The sequence below is a fragment of the Eleutherodactylus coqui genome, chromosome 10 (assembly GCF_035609145.1).
Source record: "Eleutherodactylus coqui strain aEleCoq1 chromosome 10, aEleCoq1.hap1, whole genome shotgun sequence".
Taxonomy (NCBI): Eukaryota; Metazoa; Chordata; class Amphibia; order Anura; family Eleutherodactylidae; genus Eleutherodactylus; species Eleutherodactylus coqui.
The window spans coordinates 129,432-147,526 of NC_089846.1; the positions used below are offsets into that span (position 1 = coordinate 129,432).

The following is an 18,095-nucleotide window of genomic DNA, read 5'->3' on the forward strand; positions in this document are numbered from 1 at the left end:
GGGGGCCGACTGTGTGCGGCCGTTATATCAGCTCCAGGGGGCCGACTGTGTGCGGCCGTTATATCAGCTCCAGGGGGCCGACTGTGTGCGGCCGCTATATCAGCTCCAGGGGGCCGACTGTGTGCGGCCGTTATATCAGCTGGAGGGGGCCGACTGTGTGCGGCCGTTATATCAGCTCCAGGGGGCCGACTGTGTGCGGCCGTTAGATCAGCTCCAGGGGGCCGACTGTGTGCGGCCGTTAGATCAGCTGGAGGGGGCCGACTGTGTGCGGGCGCTATATCAGCTCAAGGGGGCCGACTGTGTGCGGCCGTTATATCAGCTCCAGGGGGCCGACTGTGTGCGGCCGCTATATCAGCTCCAGGGGGCCGACTGTGTGCGGCCGTTATATCAGCTGGAGGGGGCCGACTGTGTGCGGCCGTTATATCAGCTCCAGGGGGCCGACTGTGTGCGGCCGTTAGATCAGCTCCAGGGGGCCGACTGTGTGCGGCCGTTAGATCAGCTGGAGGGGGCCGACTGTGTGCGGGCGCTATATCAGCTCAAGGGGGCCGACTGTGTGCAGCCGTTATATCAGCTGGAGGGGGCCGACTGTGTGCGGCCGTTATATCAGCTCCAGGGGGCCGACTGTGTGCGGCCGCTATATCAGCTCCAGGGGGCCGACTGTGTGCGGGCGTTATATCAGCTCGAGGGGGCCGACTGTGTGCAGCCGTTATATCAGCTGGAGGGGGCCGACTGTGTGCAGCCGTTATATCAGCTCCAGGGGGCCGACTGTGTGCGGCCGCTATATCAGCTCCAGGGGGCCGACTGTGTGCGGCCGCTATATCAGCTCCAGGGGGCCGACTGTGTGCGGCCGCTATATCAGCTCCAGGGGGCCGACTGTGTGCGGCCGCTATATCAGCTCCAGGGGGCCGACTGTGTGCGGCCGTTATATCAGCTCCAGGGGGCCGACTGTGTGCGGCCGTTATATCAGCTCCAGGGGGCCGACTGTGTGCGGCCGTTATATCAGCTCCAGGGGGCCGACTGGCCTTCTTAATCTGCAACCGATTCCTTCTCCTCTCAGGAGTTTTATGGCTGCAGAATTTCTTAGTATCAGAGAGCTAACAAAATACTTGCATTGGTTTATGTCCGCAGGTCATCCATCGGATATTACTGTCTACTGCAAATCCTCTGAGATACAAGTCCAGATCTGTGACTGTAAGAACCCCCTCCACCCCGACACTCCTCCAAGATGGCACTACATCAGCCAGGGGGTTAGTAGATATAACACTGCTACAAAATGGGACTGAGGCTATATTCACACATAGTAAAAAATACAATGGGTATGCTGGGAGTTGTAGTGTCAACACAGCTGGGCCAGGACAACCAAGAGCCTACATGCATGAACGTAGTAAAGAGATAAAGGATTTCTCTCTTGGTTATATCCCTAGCACAGGGGCGTACAAAGATGCATATAGGGGGCGCTATTCCATCGGCTTGGGTTAGTCATTATAATTAGTCATTGGCTTCTAATCCAACATTTGTGCTTCCTGTTATTCATTCTACTTGGTACAGGAGAAGGATTGTATTTTGGGGGGCATTATGACTGGGTAGGTAGATCATACAAAGGATGTACATGTGAACACTAATACTGCAAAGCAGAAAATACTAAAAGGTTTATAGAGAATGAAACTCCCCTAACATTTGAGTTTTCCTATAATGCTTCGTGCAATCAAAGTCTTCAATGTTAAAATAGAGTTCAGATCTAAGCATTAAGGTAAGAATCAAGAAGGAATGGGATGAGCAGAGCAGGGAAGCTCCAAGTCTTGGTGTGCTCCTTGCCTCACATGATCCTCTGTCCATCCTCCGTCTTGGCAGTGCCATCATGGCAGTTCAGGCTCAGGCTTGAGAGCTTACCAAGAGTACATGGGGTTTCCGGTGATGTGGCAGGGCTGGCACTCTGCTCTCGGGTTGTCACCATAGCATGTCGGATGCAGCTGACCCACTGCTGTTTGTTAAAGGAATCATTCGCTTGCAAGGTGTGAGCTTGTCCCCTAGAACCATCTTGGAAACTCACCCGGAAAACATTTTTGGCTGCAAAAAAACAACAGACAAGACTATTTACTTATAAACTCCAACTAAACAAGCAGGAGAACCAAATCGCCAAAGAAACCAACACACATATGTTCTACCTAGTCCTGAAAAAGAGAGAATGCCAAACTTATGCATATGGAGAATCCATGGTCCAATATATGTTCAATTGACCATAACAAGACCTTGGAGAAGAAGCTCCTCCGTATCCATTTACCTCGTTCATTGGCTGCGATGAACGCCCCACGTATGGAACCTCCCACTCGCACTTCTCCATCAGGAAGATCCTCTAGGACAAGTTCAGGAAGTGGGATGGGCTGACGGTAAACTTGGAACTCCAGCTGGTTATTGTGTATCACGAGGCGTGTGAGGACAAGGATAGTCTCAAACAAGAATGCATGAAGCCTCTAGAGGGTAAAATTGAAGAAAAGTCATCCGCACGGTGCAGTGCAAATCGTGTGCGGTCATGGAAAACGTTTGCCCTCATTCTCTAGAATGTGTTTTCTATAAATCCCCTGAGTTGTAATCACTGAGCCCAGAGCGCCAAATGTATATTAAGGTTCACAGAAACTCATCTCAATGGACTTGATCTTATCCAAGTTAACTTACTCCAGTCTTAAAGTTCGCATTTAAGAGGGTTCTCTTTGTATACTGCAGACCAGATGTTGGATCTAAGGTTTGTGAAGGATCACTTACTTGGCTCTTATTGTTCTTCAGCTCTCCATGGCAAAGGAGCAGCCGGGAGCGAGAAACACACTCTTCACCTTGGGTTTCGTACAGATAACACAATCTCTTCTTATAATATTCACACTCGGCCTCCCCAGCTTTGCTGTTTATCATACTAATAATGGCTTGGATGACCGACACCTAGACAAGGAGTGGGCAGATCAGTAACATCCATCACCTGAGGGATGTTAGATATGTAGATGATGATACTCACGGCCTGGCTCAGGGTGTGATGGTCGGGGTGCTCGGGCACCGTGTGCTTCAGAAGCTGATTCAGCAGTAGTGGATACTTCACCAGTCGGCTACGGGGCAAATCAAGGAAGCTCCACACATCTAGTTTACGACTGAAAGCAGATTCTTGGCATAGCTGAAGGAAATTGTGCACAGCCGGATTACGTCTCTTATGATCCAGCAAAGCTTTGGCAGCTACTTGGTTACAGCAATAGGCTTTGTAGGCGTGAAGTTGAGGAAGCTGTAGAGCATTAAAGTATATATGTATATTACTGTCAGTGGTGTGCATAAAACATAGGGGCATGACAGCCAGCATCCAATTGTTGCCCCAAGTTTGGTAATGTTGTAAACATATTTGGAGAATGTAAGATCCACTCACCCAGTCCAGCATGGTGGGCCCTAACTGGTCTACAGTACCATCTTCGTGACGCAACTTTACCAGTTCATCAAAGAGGTCTACAAAGTGATTATATAAAATGTAATCAGCGGCAAGAGTTTGTGAAATTCAGAAATTGATCTTTGATCGCAGGAGTCAATGTTGTCTTTCGTTCAACTGTGGGAATTCAAGGTTCAGGAAAGGATCTCATAGAATATCTACATTATATCAGCTTTTCTACTGTTTGCAAGGCGAGAAGCAGGAACCACTGCAAACCAGAGAAGACTGACCTTGAATCTCCCCCAACATTATGAGAATTTAGATAGAAGGATGATGTGATACTGCCATGGGAGAAGGGAGTATATCTTCAATGCAAAGTGGTACGTAAATCCTATGAGATCTGGTCTAAATGGCTGAACACTTCAGGATTAGCGCCTTTAAATATGCAGAGCCTTGTAACAAGGGTAAGAGGATCAGATAATGAGTCTAGGGGAGAGCATAGTGATGGATTATCCATAGCGCTATACGCAGTTGGGTTCTGTATCTTTCAATACCTGTCTGCCTTAATATCCCATCCTATATCTGTTTTGGGATACTTCTCTGCTTCCATCAGTAAAAGGACACAGCTGGGGTATCACGTGCGTCATTTCTCTGGATTCAACATGGTACTTTATATTTCTCACAAGCGGGGGAGTTGGGGGGGGGAGGTGGGGGGGAGGAGTTGGGGGGAGGAGTTGGGGGGAGGAGTTGGGGGAGGAGTTGGGGGGAGGAGTTGGGGGGAGGAGTTGGGGGGAGGAGTTGGGGGGAGTGAGTTGGGGGGAGTGAGTTGGGGGGAGGAGTTGTAGGTTGATTTTTTAAAACAAAAACACTCAATAAAAATTAATTAATAACAAACAAAGAACAAGACGGACCTTGGTGCAATGGAGGAAGGGTGTCCAGGATGCCAAAGATCTGCTTTAATTCATCCAGGCTCATGATGCCCAGTTTCAACATTGGCTCATAGTAATTCTAAAGAATGGAAGGGATGAAATGTTCACAAGCATTAATGAGAGAAGATGCAAGAAGCAAAGCACTGTAGAAGTTTCTTTGCAGGTCATGAAGCCAGAATCATGAACCACACCGATTAAACAGGACCATACAAGAACATGGCTAAGCTTCATTTCACATTGCGTTCTCACTGCTTCTCCATCTTGGTTTCTGGTTTTTATGCATAGAACTGTATGGGGTTAGAAAATGGAACAGAACCTCCTCTTGGAGACATTTCTTCCCTCCGTATCCCTGAAGTGCAGCTGCCCAGGACGGAGCTCAGGGCCAAGGACGTTCATCAGGAAATAAAGTCCCAAACCCCAAGTAGCTTTCATCCCCTTCCACCCCACACCATAACTAGTTCACTCTCAGCATTTGACCCAACAGCATAAGTCATTGTCAAGCTTTTCTCTTCTTCTCCCGATACTACCTGCATCAGTGACCCTATTCCATCTCACTTAATAATAATACTCTTTATTTGTATGGCGCCAACATATCCCGCAGCGCTTACATAGACGGGGGATACAGAAAGACAAAAGTACAAACATTACAGAACCACGGTTACATAGTAATCAGCTGATGGAGACAATAGGGGTGAGGGTCCTGCTCCAACCAGACAATAGGGGTGCGGGGCTCCAACGAGCTTACATATTACAAGTAATGGGGGGGGGGGGGGTACAGGAGGTAAAGGGGCTGGAAATGTGCGCAGTATGGCGGGGCGGAGATGGGCCCGGTATGGCGGGGCTGGAGATGGGCCCGGTATGGCGGGGCTGGAGATGGGCCCGGTATGGCGGGGCTGGAGATGGGCCCGGTATGGCGGGGCTGGAGATGGGCCCGGTATGGCGGGGCTGGAGATGGGCCCGGTATGGCGGGGCTGGAGATGGGCCCGGTATGGCGGGGCTGGAGATGGGCCCGGTATGGCGGGGCGGAGATGGGCACGGTATGGCGGGGTGGAGATGTGCACGGTATGGTGGGGTGGAGAGTGAGCGATGTTATACACATAGACAATGGTCAGACATTAAGCCGTGTGGTGGTTGAATCCTGGTGACTGCCGGGGGCGGTTGATGGTGGCTAGCAGGGTTGCAGTCACTATGACAGTGATCTCAGTGTCATAGTGAGATTTCTGTCAGTTCTGAGCTGAGCGCACTGCTGGACATCTTCCGATTTTGAAGGGAAGTAAGCACGATCTGTCTATCATCTGCTGCATGCAGTTTCTTTGGCCGACTGCTGCCTCTAGGGTTCTCAACATTGCCTGCTTCTTTGTGCTTCTTCAGAAGAGCTTGGGCAGCAGATATTGAACCCTACTCTGCTGTGAAATCTTTGCCTGGGAGAGACCTTGCTGATGTATAACTACCTTGTGTCTTGTAGCTGTGCTCAGTCTTGGCATGATGTATGACCTGTGTACTGTCTTCCACAACCTCGCCCTTGTAGCAGAGTGGAGCTGTTCCTCACCCAGTCATCATACACCTGACTATAAAGCCTGAATACTGATGGGATTTACATTTCACTTTCGTTCAGTCCCTTTGCGTTTTGTTAATTGACTAAAATAAACTATTAACCCTTCTGCTTCTGAAGCGTTCTTACTCTGAAGCATTTTAACGTAGAATACAGACGTATTTTTAGAACCGTACTTGGGCCAGCGTTAAAAAAATAAAAAACATTGAAGTTTTAAAATTAAAATAATTTCTAGCCAACACGTATGCCGACTGTTAAATATCCCAGTGTGAAGGAGTCTGACCTCGGGGTCATGCTATCAGGTGACGGAATAGCATTGCCATCTGGAGGTACTAAAATCGATGTGCAGCGCAGATAAACATTAGTGGAGCTCTGGACTCCAGCATACAATCACGGCATGTGAGGTGCTGTGCGATCCGTCCCAAAGAGTTCTACACAAGTATATGACAGAAAAAGACAAAGAGGAGATTTCAGAAAATTGTGGTATGAAGAAGGGAAAAAATGTATTTCGCAAAATGTCCCGACACACGGCTAATGAATGGTCCAGAATGATTGAAACCGCATTTCAGGAAGATAGAGCTGCTGTGAGAAGTACAACAAGTCTAATTCGCTAATGCCGAATGTGAGTGTTGCAAACGTAAGGCAGCTGAGCATCGTGGGGCAAGATTGGCACATCTAGTGCCCAGTGCTGTGGCCGGAACAGAAAATGAGTTGGAACTCCTAGATGAATGAACGAGTCAACCAAGAAATCTGTATCTCTTCACATACGAGCCGGCGGAGTGCGGCCACTTCTAAAAAAACACGCACAAAATGTGAGTCTGTGCAGACAGATTAGTCAAAATACACAACATTCATCACATGTGGAATTGGTGACGTGTGCCTGTGGTGAACGTAAATTACCGAGGCGAACGGATTGGTCTTGGGTCGGGTCTACAGTCATCCCAACTTCTCCCTCTCAGATTTGGAAATGCTGCTGTTTGGGGGTGACTGCTTACTCAGACGACAACGATGATGAGTGGAAACATGAGAGTCGATACCCAAGAGCCCATCATACCAGATGGACAGCCGACTGTACTTACAGGCTTCAGGGAAACTCATTGGAATCTACATCACCTGCCTGTGGACTCTCCCACGACTGCGTGGCACTAATATAGACCGTGATATGGCCGTCGCTCTCTTACTGCATGTTTGGTACTCCTCGTATCACAGGCCCGTCGTACATCCACTTTGTTGGTAAGATGTGGCAATTGGTTTAGAATTAAGAAATTAGTCTTCAAACCTAGATCCCTTTTTTGACAACACCCATCACGCAGTTTGTATTTTACGCCCCTAAAGACTCGTGCCCATGACCGACACTGCCCGCTTATTTTTCCCCCTCACCTGCCTAAAGCTTTGCACCGTACTATACATATACAAATGTATTCATGGCTGATATGTATCTACAAGATTGTCACAGGCAGCTTAAATTCTGCACTTGAGTTACCTTCTTTACCAGCTGAAGATCCTCAACAAGCATACGCTCCCCCTGCATCAACTCGAAGATCACCTGCAGAACACATTGTATGAGACATCATCTAACATAGAGATGGCCTGATAGTGTGGTGTCCCACTCCGCACCTCCTGCCTCCTAATCTCTCCAACAGACAGTTCTTCTCCGGCACTGTCGAACGTTTCACTCCACAATTTGCTGCTTCTCATGTTCACAGAGCTGTCTCGGCTGCACATCCGCGGGGAGAAGCTGAACAGGCGGCTTTCATTCCGGCAGCCTATGGAGCGCTGTACAGATGAAAGATTAGCCAGAAGATGAACGGACCAATCTGTAACAATATGGCCACGCTCCTTCCCCATAACAAGACCAGCTGTGCCCCCACAAATGGCACAGGAATCGTCGCCGGCGTGAGGGTCCTATTATACATGCGATCTCCTGCCTGAATGAGCTCCAGTCAATGATATAACAAGTCGATTGGCACAAACCGTATGGGAGATGAACTAGATGATCGTTTTGGTCCTATAATTGTTGGCAGCACAACCCCCAGGAGGAGCCAGGAATGTGCTGCCAACAATATGCCACCTGTATGGGACCAAAACAATTACTTTTTGCCATAAAGTAAGAGATGCCATCAGCTGACTAACACATCTTTCCTAGCTGATCATTGTCTTGTTTACACGGGCAATAACCAGGAAGGAATATGCTAACAAACGATAAGTTAGCTAATTATTGACCACCGTAAATGGCCTTAACCCCTTGGTGACGGAGCCTGTTTGCACCTAGGTGAGAGCCAACATTTTGGAAATCAGACATGTGGCACTTTAACATAGAATAACTCCATAAAGGTTCCGCATCTCCCAGTGATTCTGACATTGATTTTTCGCAACATATTGTACTTCATTTAGGTGGTAAAATAGAATAGAATTTATGTATATTTATTAAAAGCACCAAAATTGGGGACATTTTGAAAAAAATTATCATTTTTTCACATTTCCATTTTCAATATCTCAAATATGTGCAAACATGCTGCACACATTTTTAATAAGCTATATATTTCCATCTGTTTACTTTATTCTGGACGCACATTTGAAAAAAATTGAGTTTTTCTTCTAATCATTTAGGGGACATACAAATTTAACATTGATTATCAACATTTTGAGGAACACTTTGTTTTCCTGCACCATGCCAAGATTGCAAAGGCTCATAGGTGTCAGAATGACAGAGACCCCCACAAATGACCAGATTTTAGAAACTACACCCTTAATGTATTCACTGAGGGGGTGAGGAGGATTTTTACCTCAGTTTTTTTTTCCTTCAGGAGTTAATGTAATTTAGATTGCTAAAATATAAAAAAAAAAATTTCTAAATAGGTCATTTTATAGGCAGTTTTAACAGTGTACATGAAAATGAGGATTTACACCCCAAAATGGATACCACTGTTTGCCCTGTGTTCAGAAACATACCCATTGTGCCCCTAATATTATGTCTCACACGCTTTCTCTCTGACAACTCACTCCTCGACCCCCTCCAGTCTGGTTTCCGCTCTCTACACTCGACTGAAACCGCCCTCACAGAAGTATCAAATGACCTGATGATGGCAAAGTCGAGAGGTAATTACTCCCTACTAATCCTCCTTGACCTGTCTGCTGCATTTGACACTGTCGGCCATGACCTCCTTCTCACTATGCTCCACTCTATTGGTCTAAAGCACTCTGCTCTCTCCTGGTTCTCTTCCTACCTCTCTGACCGCTCTTTCAGTGTCTCCTTTGCTGGTTCTATCTCCGCTCCACTTCCTCTCGCTGTCGGGGTACCCCAGGGCTCGGTCCTTGGTCCCCTTCTCTTCTCTATCTATACTGCCCCAATTGGACAAACCATCCACAAATTTGGCCTCTGATACCATCTCTACGCTGACGACACCCAACTATACACCTCCTCTCGTGAGATCTCTGGACCATTCCTCCAAAATATCACCAACTGTCCACTGTCTGTAATACTATGTCCTCCCTTTTTCTCAAACTTGACCTATCTAAAAAAAATGACGACCTCGTCTATTTGCCTTCCTTCAATATCTCCATTCCAGTGTCTGGCACCATCATGACCCCCAGACAGCACGCCCGCTTCCTCAGGGTCACACTGGACTCTGACCTCTCCTTTACCCCCTACATCTAATCTCTGGCCCAAACATGTGACATGCACCTCAGAAATATTGCTAAAATCCATCCATTCCTAACCACGGACACGCTAAAGACGCTCGTGGTCGCCCTCATCCACTCCCAACTCAACTACTGCAACTCGCTACTCATCGGCCTCCCCCGCACTAGACTCGCTCCACTCCAATCCATACTAAATGCAGCAGCTAGACTCATTTTTCTATCCAGTCGTTACTCAGACGCCTCTGCATTATGCCAGTCGCTGCATTGGCTGCCCATCCACTGCAGAACTAAATGTAAACTCCTCTACCTCACTCACAAAGCTCTGCATGGTGCTGCGCCACCATACATCGCCTCCCTACTGTCAGTATGCCACCATGCATCACCTCCCTACTGTCAGTACACCACCATACATCGCCTCCCTACTGTCAGTATACCACCATACATCGCCTCCCTACTGTCCGTACACCACCCAGCGCGCTCACTCCGATTGGCTAACACACTCAGACTAAACACCCCTGTAATACGAACCTCTCATGCTCGCCTACAGGACTTCACCAGAGCAGCACCCATCCTCTGGAATGCTCTACCCCAAGACACCCAGACAATTCCCGATGCACGAAACTTCAGCAGCACCTTAAAAACTCACCTCTTCAGGGAGGCATACCAAATCCCCTGACCTAGTTCCCCGCCCCTCCCTATGGCTTCCTACACCTTCCACCCTGCCTATCACATATGACCTCTACCCTGCATCGTCTTACCGCCCCACCCCGTTTGCTTTTCAACAAAATACACAGAGTTTCCACCACAGAAATAGCCAACCTGAGACCCCTTGGTGGGCTGAATTACAAATTGGGAATGTTGACACCCCTGCTATTGAGAAAGAAGGCGTAGTAAGAGTGGCTCAGAAATTTCACCAAGCCTTCAGTAAAAACCCGTTAGACTTTGGCCGAACTGAAGGTGTCTGTTACTACATCCCAACTGGATCCCATATACCCATTAGAGAAAAATGCCTACCCATACCACCAGCCATGTACCACCCTGTAAAGAAACTAATGAAAGAAATGAAAGACACCAAGGTGATACAGGAGAGCCATAGCCCATGGGCAGCCCCACTGGTGCTGGTGAAGAAAGAAGATGGAGGTATTCGATTTTGTGTGGATTATAGAAAATAGAACAACACCACACATAAAGATGCCTATCCTTTGCCCTGAATCGAACAATCCCTCACAGCTTTGGGGTCAGCAGCTTACTTCTCCACCCTAGATTTGACTAGTGGATACTGGCAAGTACCCATGTCTCCAGAAGACCAAGAGAAAACAGCTTTTACTACCCCAATAGGGCTATACGAGTTCAATTCTGTGCCCTTCAGCCAATGCAATGATCCTGGCACTTTTCAAAGACTCACGGAAAGATGCTGTGGGCATAAGACTTATGAAATAGCTGGGCGATATTATCATATACTCCAAGACTTACGACCACCATCTGAAACACTTGGCTGAAGTGTTCGAGATACTAGTTCGCCATCATCTGAAGGTGAAACCGTCCAAATGTCATCTGTTACAAACACAAGTACGATACTTGGGACATGTCGTGAGTGCGGAAGGAGTTAGACCCGATCCAGAGAAGATTCCAGCAGTACAAGAATGGCCAATACCCAAAACAGTCAAACAAGTGAGGAGTTTCTTAGGATTTGCAGGATACTACCGAAGATTTATCCCAAATTTCGCCGGAAATGCGGAACCACTGCATGAACTGATCCGGGGAACGTCAAAACTGCAGAAAACCCATCTACATCACGTGGGAGAAAGAACAACCAGAAGCTTTAGAAATCCTGAAAAATAAGTTAATATCCCCTCCTGTCCTGGGATATCCAGATTACAGCAAACGCTTCTGAGTATACACTGATGCGAGTAGGCAAGGGTTGGGTCCAAGGAGACAAAGAGTGACAGCATGTGCAAGCCGTTCTCTGACAGAAGCAGAAAGACACGACCCGAGCTCCGGCTCATTTACATTGGAGCTCCCAGCTCTCATATTGGCTGAGGAGTTCAGAGATTACTTCAGCGCATCCACATTCATTCCTTACACAGATAATAACCCTTTCGCACATTTAAAGTCAGCAAAATTGGGAACTCTTGAGCAAAGATGGACTTCACGGCTAGCCAACTTCAACTTTACCATCAAATATAGGGTCGGAAAGAGTAATGCCAGCGCTGATGCACTACCCAGACAGCCAACATCAGTAGATTACGCCACAGAAGAAGATCAATGGGAGGAGATAAAGAGATACAAATACAAAGAAGTATAGAGAAAAGAAACCCAGAGTAAGCTGCCGGTATAAGGAGGCGTTAGACACCGGTGTCTATATTGTTACAAGTTAACAGTGGATAGCAGTGATCATGTGACCAGGAACCGCATACGGTCCCGCTAACATCTCCCTGCACTTGGATATTTTTGACAGTCGGGTGCAGGCAGATTTTAAATTTGCCGGGCTCTCCGGCCTTCTGTGCATGTGCAGCACATGTGCATAAGCCCACGGGAGGGCCAGATCGCCACGGGACATTACGGAGGATGGGGGTGAGTATTTCCAGCTGCCCCCATGTATCTGATCCATGAGGGCAGCTTACACTAACTTTTTTTTAATTTTCCGTCATCGCCGGTATCCATTGGATAGCGGCTATCACGGGCCTAGGGACCGGTCACCGCCATCACCGGTGAGATCTCCTGCCTCTCGGCTACCTTCAGGAGCATTGCGGAGGATGGGGGAAAATACGCTTCGCTGCCCTCATGGATCTGATATACGGAGACAGCCGAATCTCTAACTTTATTTAACTTTTTATTTACTTTTATCCTCCGGCAACCAACAGCATGTAGCGGTCACGTCCAGAGTCCACGGTGCTTTAATCCTCAAGGGATGCACGTTTTTACATCCCTGAGGATTAAAGCCCACTCAGCTAGGATGTAAAAAGGCAATGTGGCCGTCACTAAGGGGTTAATGAAGACACTCAGTTTGTAAGAGCAAATAAGGAAGTTTTCATTTCCTTTTGCAGGGAGCGATAATAAGCATAGAAGCCCCTTCCAGGACAAAGATTATAAAATGTCCTTTGGCATCATAAACAGATATTACCTGGATGGACAAGCTGAGCCTCTTCAATGGCGGAACTTTCACTTGTTTGGGGGCGCTGCTTGCAGACAAAGTCTTGGTGACAGGTTTGACTCTCTTGTTGCTGGGTTCCTGCAGAGGTTAGAAAGTACATTCCTTGCTTCCTGTGCACAAATGTAAACTCTGCCAGGTCCCTCCAATGATCGCCTGGGATAGCAGTACAGAGTATGAGTGAGGCTAATCACTGGCCAGCGTGCTAATGGCAAGGCGACGTGAACTATGGCAACAAGGCGTGAGAGTGGGTGCCAGACAGACGGGACATTCCATTTCCGAAGTTCCACAGTGCCATAGCAGGCATTACTACCCACAGGTGCTTAATGATACCAACCGACGGCGCCTGGCTAGAATGGTCAGTGCAAACAGACAGCCACATTCAATGCAGGAGGTCGGCACGCAGATCCCGCAGGTCAGTGCCACGCTCTTCAGCTTCCAGACAATATGGGAGCACAAGACTCACCAAAGCACCTCTGTTAACACTGCCACACAACCCCTCAGTGGGCTCAGAAGGTTGCTAACTAACCTAGAGTACTGACATGTGGTGTGGTCTGGGTCACGGTTGTTTCAGGCTGATAGTAAGGTTCATGCGTGGCACAGACCCCATAAAGCCATGGACCCCAGTTGTCAATAAGGCACCATTCAGGCTGGTGGTGGCCCCATACTGGTGTGGGATGCTCCCATGGCATGGTCCACCTAAACATATCATTGACCAGGGCCTGCTGCTTCGCACTGCTTGGTGACTATTTGCAGCCCTTCATGGACTTCATGCTCCCTCCACAATGATAGGACATTCCAGCAGGATAATACACCATGCCATTGGGCTCAAAGTTGTCCACAACCAGTTTTGAGAAGCATTTTGGAGAGTTCCTACGAATGGCACAGCCTGCAAGCTCATCTGCCATAAGCTCACATGAGCCCAATTATGGGAGACAGAACTTGCAGGTGAAAAATGTCCCTGTGAATATAGCCTCAGTATAAGGTGTAACTGACTTAAGGCCCATTTGGACAGCGATTATCGCTCAAAAGCTGTCTTTCACTGCTGCCGAATTCGGGAGTCGGTGGCTGAACAATGGCGCTAATTACAGAGCTCTAACCTCCTGTTGAGTTCTGTAACAGCTCCCAGAAGCTCATTTACATGCAAAGGAAGCTAATAAAGTACTAATAGCAATTAGTGCCTATTAGTACTTTACGCAAAACGATCACTGATCTTGCAATCTTTTGTGTGTAACTGGGCCTTAAAGTCCATCAGCTATGCCGGAGAGACAGATTTATCTGTCCTGTGTACGAGGCTGGAGTTTCATCGGCCAGTTATATGTCAAGGCCACAGTTTCTTGTTTTTGTAACATTGAGGAGGATGTGGTTGTAATGTATCCCACAAGTGCCGAATGTAATCTTACAGGAAGTCCCAAAGTTATATGAGAAACCAACAATACTCAATGTACAGAAGCAGAAATGTCCATGTGGGAAGGCCAGAAATCAGAGCAGTTACATAATCTAACACAGTTGCTGGAGTTTAATAACCTAATGGCAGATTCACCTTATTAATGAGCATTCTTGTAAACTTTACTAAAGATCACTTTAAGGCGCAGCTAGCAGACCATCTGCCAATAGGTTATTGGGACGCCAGTAGATCGCTCCATTAAAGCACATAGTAATACTACAGTACAAGGCAGTCGGCCCCTGATGAAGACCCCAGTGCCATCGGGATCTTATGTAGTGGGTTGTGGGGAAAGCCTCCATCACATCTCCAAACCTGCAGAGCCGGGCCGTGTCTGTTCCCATGGAGCAGTTTGGCGTTCATTGGAGTTCTGCCCAACATTCTATCTCTTTGTGCTCATCAGCCTTGTAACATGGCACTTAGATCAGCGCCCTTCTGGTATCTCAACCACTACAGGGGTCACTTGTCACAGTATACAAGGCACACGGATGGACAGGGGGAGATATTCCCCATTCCCTCAGGGCTCCGGCACACTTGGGTATTTCTTGCACATTTTTTTAACACGAATGTCAATGGGCCGTTCTTTTGTTAAAAACGCATCGCACAAATATCGCGAGTTTGTGCTTTGCAATTTTTCGCGGTGCGTTTTTAATATTAGAAAATCCCATTGACATTCATGTTAAAAAAAACACGCAAGAAAAACACAAGTGTGCCGGAGCCCTGAGATTGAGAGAACAGCCATGTTGGTGAGGACGAGAAAGATAGCAGGCGAGCAGACAACACTGACCCCCCCCCCCCCCCCACATGACCCATTAGGCGTTATGGGAAGGGGGTCAGCTGCTGTACATACTGATTACCAGGCGACCAGACAACACTGACCCCCCCCCCCCCCCCCCACATGACCCATTAGGCGTTCTGGGAAGGGGGTCAGCTGCTGCTGTACATACTGATTACCAGGCGACCAGACAACACTGACCCCCCCCCCCCCCCCCCCCCACATGACCCATTAGGCGTTATGGGAAGGGGTCAGCTGCTGTACATACTGATTACCAGGCGACCAGACAACACTGACCCCCCCCCCCCCCCCCCCCACATGACCCATTAGACGTTATGGGAAGGGGTCAGCTGCTGTACATACTGATTACCAGGCGACCAGACAACACTGACCCCCCCCCCCCCCCCACATGACCCATTAGGCGTTATGGGAAGGGGTCAGCTGCTGTACATACTGATTACCAGGCGACCAGACAACACTGACCCCCCCCCCCCCCCCCACATGACCCATTAGACGTTATGGGAAGGGGTCAGCTGCTGTACATACTGATTACCAGGCGACCAGACAACACTGACCCCCCCCCCCCCACATGACCCATTAGGCGTTATGGGAAGGGGGTCAGCTGCTGTACATACTGATTACCAGGCGATCAGACAACACTGACCCCCCCCCCCCCCCCCACATGACCCATTAGACGTTCTGGGAAGGGGGTCAGCTGCTGCTGTACATACTGATTACCAGGCGATCAGAATCGCATTGTTTGTTGTTCAACTGCAACCCCTGGGCTGTCGAGTATCTCATATAATACAGGGCAGGCCACGGAAAAGTAACGCACCTTCGATCCCGATACCGCACGCTTTGGAGGAGGCCGTATAAGAAATGAAAGCCGCGCTGTGATTGGGTGCTATGGGCAAAGACTTTATTCTAGACGGCTTCCATAAATCTGCCCTGTGGCGTTCTTCTTGCAACGGCAAATAGTTATTGTGGAAGGCTATGTGCGAAGCAAATCAATTCAAGAGCCGGGTTCAGAAATGGCGCCAAACCGGGTCTGTTGTAAACAGGAAGAAGCCGTCAGACTGAAGTCATCAGTGATATTCAACAGCGGAATGCAAATATCCTTCGAAAATCAACCCGGAAACTGTCCCAGCAAATTGGTGCATCACGAATGATGTAACGGCGAGCGCTGAAACCGTACAGAATAGCGTGTGCAGAAACTGCAGGAGCGCGACAAAGCTAAACACGTAAATTACATGGCTGCTCCTCGAGGCCCGTCACTGTACTATGAGAGACGAGGCGCCGGTTCATTTATCGGGTCACGTGAATTCACAGAATACGAGGCTCTACTGATATCGAAGCACGACCATAAGCCTGGTGCGCAGTGTCAGCCACACGGACGGTGGCCCAATTGGCTCAATCACCTGTGAATAGTGCCGTTTATCGGGACATGTTTGCATAGTTTAATGACCGACTAACACCACAATAAAGACTGTACGGCTTTTCCCAACATGATGGGGCAATGTGCCGCACCTCCCCCAACTCGCTGGCCGGGTTCATGAAGGCTTTACAGAAGAGCAGTCTGTGACCAAGAGCTTTTGACCACCAAGTTCCCTGAACTTGTCTACATGTGATTTTCATCTGTGGGGGAAAGTTAAAGCAGAAACTATATGGCAATAATCCGCATACCCTGGATGAGCTGAAGGAAAGTATCACAAACACTATCCACAGCATCACCGCTGAAGAGCTGCAGGCAGCATCAGCCAACATGTTGGGACGTGCTCCCTGCCAGCACCTGTTGTAATGCGGGTACATCAATAATGCTTTGGAACAGAACGCTCCACTTGCTTGTTCTTGTCGCAGTATGTCGGGGGCGGGCTACTTTTCCATGGCACAGCCTGTACAAGATGGAGGTCGGGCACAATATACATTCTTGTGGAACAATTTTTCAATCTCTTTAAACAAATGAGGGCTGAATGGAGGGGCTAGCTGTAATGGACCCCGATCACTCACCTTCTCCTCCGTTACCTGCGCTGCAGCCGGCCCACCTCGATTCCTTCTCTTTAGCTGTAACAGAAAAACAGGCTTAGATACACGATGAGCTCAGCAGACTGTACCACGCTGGAAAAAAACAAAAACCAGACCCCAGCTCAGCGGACGGTATCACACGACAGGCTTAGATACTCCCACTGAACCAGTGTATCACATAAGATAGGCTTAGATACACAATTTGCTCTGTTCAGCGGCCTATGCCCCCTGGAAACAATTATGCTAAATGGACTCACCCCCGAGCTTTCGGATAAAGAGCCGTTGGTGTAGGAACGTTCTCTCTGCTCAGCCCTGCAAGAGGAAATGTGTTACTGACAAGTCCGACCTCAGAGTCACCAAGAGCTGCACCATGGAGCAAGAACAACCCTGGAGAAACCGGATCCTACCAGGCATGCCCCTCACCCACACCCTCCATGGCATCGGGTCCCATTAAGATTGGTGGCTGTTGCTGGTGGTCATTCCTGCGCCTCCTATTTCTGCTCCTCAGTGATTCTGAAGCTACTTTGTGACGTTTCCGCCTCTGACCACATCTTCCTGTCACAGGTAGCTGTCAGTGTGGTTTGGCCGAGGCGTCACTTCCTGGCGGCGGCGGTCCCCCAGGGCGCGTGCGATGCTCAGGCACTTGCTGTCGGCGGCGGTCCCCCAGGGCGCGTGCGATGCTCAGGCACTTCCTGTCGGCGGCGGTCCCCCAGGGCGCGTGCGATGCTCAGGCACTTCCTGTCGGCGGCGGTCCCCCAGGGCGCGTGCGATGCTCAGGCACTTCCTGTCGGCGGCGGTCCCCCAGGGCGCGTGCGATGCTCAGGCACTTCCTGTCGGCGGCGGTCCCCCAGGGCGCGCGCGATGCCCAGGCACTTCCCGTCGGCGGCGATCCCCCAGGGCGCGCGCGATGCCCAGGCACTTCCCGTCGGCGGCGGACCCCCAGGGCGCGCGCGATGCTCAGGCACTTCCTGGCGGCGGTCCCCCAGGGCGCGCGCGATGCTCAGGCACTTCCCGGCGGCGGCGGTCCCCCAGGGCGCGCGCGATGCTCAGGCACTTCCCGGCGGCGGCGGTCCCCCAGGGCGCGCGATGCTCAGGCACTTCCTGGCGGCGGTCCCCCAGGGCGCGCGCGATGCTCAGGCACTTCCCGGCGGCGGCGGTCCCCCAGGGCGCGCGCGATGCTCAG

At 49.4% G+C, this 18,095-nt stretch overlaps 1 protein-coding gene across 1 annotated transcript; it reads right to left on the reverse strand.

The window, feature by feature from the left end:
• Positions 1-1,543: 1,543 nt before the first annotated feature.
• Positions 1,544-17,348, reverse strand: LOC136579910 (rho guanine nucleotide exchange factor 3-like). Its single transcript, XM_066579996.1, has 12 exons — positions 17,320-17,348; positions 17,170-17,224; positions 16,898-16,951; positions 12,645-12,752; positions 7,496-7,654; positions 7,362-7,424; positions 4,309-4,405; positions 3,401-3,477; positions 3,005-3,262; positions 2,761-2,931; positions 2,282-2,471; positions 1,544-2,067 (listed from the first exon to the last, which is right to left on the reverse strand). The coding sequence occupies exons 1-12, from the start codon at positions 17,346-17,348 to the stop codon at positions 1,817-1,819; spliced, it is 1,512 nt and encodes a 503-aa protein (XP_066436093.1). The 3' UTR covers positions 1,544-1,816.
• Positions 17,349-18,095: the final 747 nt, after the last annotated feature.